The sequence below is a fragment of the Lagopus muta genome, chromosome 19 (genome assembly GCF_023343835.1).
Source record: "Lagopus muta isolate bLagMut1 chromosome 19, bLagMut1 primary, whole genome shotgun sequence".
Lineage (NCBI taxonomy): Eukaryota > Metazoa > Chordata > Aves > Galliformes > Phasianidae > Lagopus > Lagopus muta.
In genome coordinates, this window is record NC_064451.1 from 4,980,182 (window position 1) to 4,986,204 (window position 6,023).

General features: G+C 53.7%; 1 protein-coding gene across 1 annotated transcript; it reads right to left on the reverse strand.

Moving 5' to 3' along the window:
• Positions 1-220: 220 nt before the first annotated feature.
• On the reverse strand, positions 221-5,483 carry CDK9 (cyclin dependent kinase 9). Its single transcript, XM_048966191.1, has 7 exons — positions 5,343-5,483; positions 5,044-5,125; positions 4,484-4,574; positions 2,313-2,479; positions 1,977-2,148; positions 1,752-1,900; positions 221-587 (listed from the first exon to the last, which is right to left on the reverse strand). The coding sequence occupies exons 1-7, from the start codon at positions 5,432-5,434 to the stop codon at positions 222-224; spliced, it is 1,119 nt and encodes a 372-aa protein (XP_048822148.1). The 5' UTR covers positions 5,435-5,483; the 3' UTR covers position 221.
• Positions 5,484-6,023: the final 540 nt, after the last annotated feature.

The window sequence follows — 6,023 nt, forward strand, 5'->3', positions numbered from 1 at the left end:
AGGCTCGTAGGCATCACTTCCCCACTCACACTCACACACACACACAGCTGCCTCCCGCAGCTCCTTGGTGGCAGAGCTGCTGCACAAGGCGAGGGGAGGGCAGAGCTCAGGTAAAGCCACCAGGCACTTGGCCTTGAAGGAAGTCCCTGATCAGAGAGAGAGACCCTGCTGAGATGCCCCTGCTCAACACATCCTGCAGAGCAGCCCAGCCAGGACCCCGCTCAAAACACCCTGTCAAACTCAGTCTGGTTGGTAGCCGCAGGATTCCTGCCCTGGTTTGCTGGCTGCTGGGGCATGTGCCCACCCCTCCTGCGCGGCGGGGCCAGGTACTCGAACATGGACTGGTTGTGGGTGGACAGCATGTTTTTGAGGTCCGAGGGCATGGGGTCTGACCAGAAGAAGTCGTGGTTCAGCGCATCATCGCTGTCGATGCGTTGGGCCGGGTCCAGCACCAGCAGCTTGTCGATGAGGTCGAGTGCATAGGGGTCCTTGACGTAGGCCTTCAGGCGATCCTTCACCTTGCGCTTCTGGCCCTTGGGGAGCTCCAGCTTCTGGTACAGCTCATACTTATCCACATTCGGCCAGACCTGAAAGGTCAGGACGGAGAGGTTGGGAGAAGATAGCATCAGCAGTGGCTTGAGCGCTCCCTGACACCCTCAGGCAAACCAGCGTGAGGCTTGCGGAGCAAACAATACCATTTTATAACTCCCAGTCAGCAAACCTCGTTCCCACAGCACAAAGAAGGCAATAAAGAGTGCACTAAGGCCTAAAGACATGCAGACAAGTCAGGACAGAATCCTCCTGCTGTGGGAACAGCACATGGCATGGCACTCCTGAAGATACTCCAGGATTTCTGATTTTCATACACACACACACAAAATCTACTAGAGAACACTAGCTGGCTTGGGCCAACTCCATTATCCAGTTTTGCCAAGGGCAAAACTCTTTGCTAAATAACAACCTGGATGTATGCAGCACCTTTTATTCTAGGAAACTACAGCCTGCTGCAATCACCTGCTCTTATATCAACCTCAGTCTGGGAGAGATAAGAGCAGCAAGTGCTTGGGCACAAAAGGAAGCACCTCTGGTGTAAATAACAGAGGCGTCATCCTCCACATTGTGTGCAAAACCACCTGCCCATCTCACCCGAGTAATTACAGCCCTGGCCAAGATCTCTCCCAGCTCAATCCCCCACCAGAGGGCAGGGCAGACTTCCCTGAAGTAAGAAACTGAGAAAGAGCTGAGAGCTCACACAAGAGCTGAGTTGAAACCACAAAGCACAAGCCAGAACTAAAGAGGCTTTCCAAGGTGAAGAAAGCACTCGAAACAAACAAAAACCAGAAAGACAGAGGATGTTTGGGGTGTCTCAGATGAACACAGAACAGATTCCTACATGTGATGTTCTGTTCTTTCACTCTGAGCAACCAGCATTCTCTCAGTGCTCAAAAACAAGTACACTGCTCAGTCATCCCAGAAAAGGCCAAATTCACCCTCTTATGTGTAAGGAGGTGCCGTGAGTCATGGGAGAGCTGGAGTTTACACACAGCAGCATGGATGCTCAGTGTTCAGCTGGACGCTCAGCTCCCAGCAGCCTCCCCAGCCTCACTGCCAGCAGCAGCCACACTCCAGTGCTGGGAACACACAACAGCCCACACACAGGAGAGTGAAGAGGACTAGAAGTGCCTTGTGCCAGCCCCTGCCCTCACTGCTGCGTTGCAGGTCCCACAGCCTGCCCACACTCTCACCCTCACCTCTGGCGTGATGGATCCGCAGAGCTGGCTAATGAGGGTGAGCTGGTGCTGCTCCGTGTTCCCCTGCATGATGGGGCTGCGGGTCCACATCTCTGCCATGATGCAGCCTCCACCCCAGAGGTCAATGGGGGGCCCGTAGTCCCGCTCCCCTAAACAGAGGTGCTCTGTAAGTCACCCGGGATGAGGTGAGGGGAGGAGAAGCCAGCAGCACCCATCACCTCCTACCTAGCAGCAGCTCTGGTGGCCGATACCACAGGGTCACAACACGGTTGGTGTAGCGATTTGGCTGGCTGTTCTTAGCCAGGCTGAAAGCTCGAGCCAGCCCAAAGTCTGCAAGCTTCAGGACTCCATCCCGCGTGATCAGAACGTTGGCAGCTTTCATGTCTCGATGCAAGATCTGTGCAAGGACAGACATCAAGAAGTTAAGCCACTGAGATATTGCCTCCTTGGGCACCCAGGTGCCAGCAGGGCGCTCAGAATCGGGAGATGAAGGACAAAGTAGAACTTCCCTCCAATCTGCAGTGCGACACCTCAGACCACAGCACAGATCTGGCCCGTTACCTTGTTCCTGTGGATGTAATAAAGTCCATTCAATAGCATCTGCATCACTTTCTTGATCTCTGAGAGCGTGAACTTGACGTGGGTGTTGCTGAGAAGGCCAGCCAGGTCATGCTCACAGAAGTCAAACACCAGGTAGATACTCCCCTTGCAGCGGTTGTATGGAGAGGCTACAGGAGAAGCAAGGAGGGACAGTCAGCAAGGGCTTTTCAGTCCCATCAGAGCTCCTCCTGACCTCCAGCCATCCTCACTCAGTAGGTGAAACCTCACAGCAGAGAAACATCAAAACAGGGACCCAAGACACCTCAAGATGCTTCAACAAGAGGTATTAAAACAGCAAAACAAGCAAGAAGAACAGGGGATGAGGATCAGAGTGGTAGTAAGTATCATGAGAAAGGCAAGGAAAGAGCAAAAAGGCTTCATTTGTGTGTTGTGCTGTGTGCACAATGGCTGTGGGGTTTCATGCCTACAAACTGCAGCCCATGGGCGCACACACAGCTGCTAGCCAAGCACAGTCACTATGTCAGCATTAGAGGAGGCACAGGCAAGGACAGGCTCATGAGAATAGCACAGATCTTTCTAAAATAACATTAGAAAGTGAAGTTTACTGCAACCTCAAACGGTATCTATGAAAACAGACTGATGCAGATTTAAAACCCCAATTTGGTCTAGCATTCAATGGGGAGGTTGGTGGCCCTGCATGTGGCAGGGGGGTTGGAGATTCATGACCCTCCAGGTCCCTTCCAACCCTGGCCATTCTGTGATTCAATTGCAATTTATGGTCAATAACAGGAAACCTCAAGTGAAGCAATCGATTCCAATCTTGTTCCTAGAGCACACGGGCAAAACACCAAAATGAAAGGCTGATTTTCATCAGCTGTGCACAGCAAAACCTGCTGATCAGCAACAACAACCAGAGGGCTAAGCTCAGCCTGCACAGTGAATGCAGAGCTCCCCCCTGCATGCCTGGAGGATGGCTTCTAGATTGCACACACGGTCCCTGGCCTGACAGTGGTGCAGTCCTTACAACACCTCTTCAACATAAAGAGAGAAAAGCTTAAAGTCTGAGAACAGTAAATGAAACCTTTCTGTTTTTCCCTTGAAACTGAGGTCAAAGTAGATTTGGATGAAAACTGGAATTTAAACAAAACCCAAAGGATTTGACACATCTACAAAAATATTTACCGTAGGCATGCCAGAAACATGCAGTCATCACAACTGGTTTAATTACATCAGGAATTAAAAATTAACTTGTTGGTGGTGTTTTTCCTCATACCTACTGATTCCAAGAACTGGCAGTAACCTACATTCTATGGAGCAACACCAGGTTCCCAGACCTGGGCCTGAGGTTGCTACCAGTTCAGCATAGAAAACATCATCAGCAGAAAGGTGCTGCTGTCAATTCAACCAAAAAGACTGACTGCAGCATAGCAGGCTTTAATATCATCTGCCACTTTCAAAACTGCTTTTTTGAACACCTGTCACTTTCAAAACAAATCCATACAAGAGGAGGATATATAAAATGAGGAGATGCTTTAAAATGATTTCCCTGGAAACAGAGGCAGGCCAGGTGCATTAGGCACACCAGTCACACCGCAGACGTGCTGCCTTCCCCTGGGACTGCCTGCAGCGACGAGGTGGAACAGCAGCTCAGCACAGAGCTCACTGTGAAGCTGCAGCACTTCTAATCCAGACCTCAAAGCCTGGGGGGTTCTGTCATGCACACAACAAGAGGCTGAGCATGTCTCCAGCTGGAGCTGTCACCAGCACAAAGCTCCACGAGCTCTGTAAGCACATCTCCTGCTCCCAATGGCATCAGCACCATAAAGCTGCAAAACCACCACCAGGCAGAAAATCCTCTGGTTCAAATTCTCTCCTGCTGCAGGTTTATTTAAAGCCGTTCAGACAGCACACAGCATTCACTGTGATAGCACAGGCACGCTCCAGCAGCACTGACAACAGCTTTTTCCAGCCAAGCTGCAACACAGTAGCATTCATTCAGAATGAGCTTCCGCAGATGAGCGTGTGATCACCCCAGATTAAAGACTTGAGCCCGTGCTCAGCTGGAAGATCCACCCCCACTGCAACACAGCAGCCTGCTCAGCCATGAACAAAGACTGAAAACAGACACCCCCTCAGCAAGCAGCCAGCACAAAGGAGACCCCGCCAGCTACCTTTGGTCCTACAGATTTCTATGAGGTTCACCACATTCTCATGCTTGAGCAGCTGGAGGATTTTAATCTCTCGCAGAGCTGTGATGGGGAACTGGAAATGAGAAGCAGAAGACATGGGTTAGGAGTGCAGCTCACATCTGCCTAGAGAAAGGAGAGGCTGGACTGCTGCAGCACAGCAGGAATAGCACTGCAACAACTTATTTAAGAGCAACTGAAACTTCAAAATATTACAGGGACACCGGCATAACTCATTGGTCATCAGACCACCTTTAGGAGAGGGATTCAGCCACAAGGTGGAGGTGTTTGGTGACGCAGACACCCGCCCTCCCTTCCCCTGTCTGAGGGCACAGCACGGCCCCAACTGACCACAGCACAACCGCCCCACCCCCACACGCTGTGTACTCAAGACCTGGCACGTTACACCGGTAAATACAGTTAAAGAACACACGCTGACGTTACACGGAGCACCCTCCAATCCGCCATTCCAAAGCCCGCCACTCCTCCCCGAGCCCTCCAACCCGCCTTTCCCAAGCACAGCACGGCCGCACGCCCACACTTACCCCCTCCTTCTCATTTTCCATCAACACCTTCTTCAGCGCCACCTTTTTGCCCGTCTGTCGGTGCTTGGCTTTGAACACTTCCCTGTAAGAACGGCAAGAGACCCGTGAGCAGGGAAAGGACCGCACGGACGGCCTCGCAGGGAGGCGGACGAGGCCACAGCCCCCCGCCCGGCCGCCCCCGGCACAAAGGCCCCGGGTCAGACCGCGGCCTGGGCCCCAGGACGTGGAGGAGCTGCAGGGAACAGGCCCGAGAGGAGCCAGGCGCCGCCGGGAGCGGCCCCGAGTCCCGGAGCGCTCACCCGAAGGTTCCCTGCCCGATTTTGGCGAGCTTCTCGTACTTGGAGACCTCATCGCAGAACGGGCACTCCACCATGTCGTACTGCTTGGCCATGCCGGCCGCCGCCCTCACTTCCGCCCTCCCGCGACGCTACTTCCGGCGCGCCGCCGCGCTGCCTGCCGGGATTTGTAGGCCTTCGTCGGTCGCCATGTTGTCACCCCGGATAAACCTTTCGCTTTTAGGGCCGCCGCCCGAGTCCCCTAGCCGTGACTCATCTCAGAGCACGGCCCCCGGAGCAGAGCGTCACCGCTGCTGTGCTCAGCAGTGGGCAGCAGGGGACCCCCAGCCTCTGCCCCAGTGCAGCACAGGCTGCAACAAATGCAGACAGCCACATCCCCCTGCCTGCTCTGTTCGCGTGCAGAATCTGGGGCTCATTTGGGGCTGCTGGCTTCCAAGAGCAGGGAGCACATAGGAAGTGCCACGGCTGTGCAGGGACACGGAGGTGGCTCCTGGGACAAGGCCCAGTGACTGACGCCAGGTCTGGGCCACAGCATCCACCATAGAAATGTTCACACAGGCAACGCAGCTCCCCCAGCACACGGTGCATGTGGGACCTCCATCCATGGAGCTGCCATGCTGCTCTACGGCCAGCACACAGCAATCCTGGAGCAGCCCTAAAGCATAGTCCCATTGATGGCTCCTG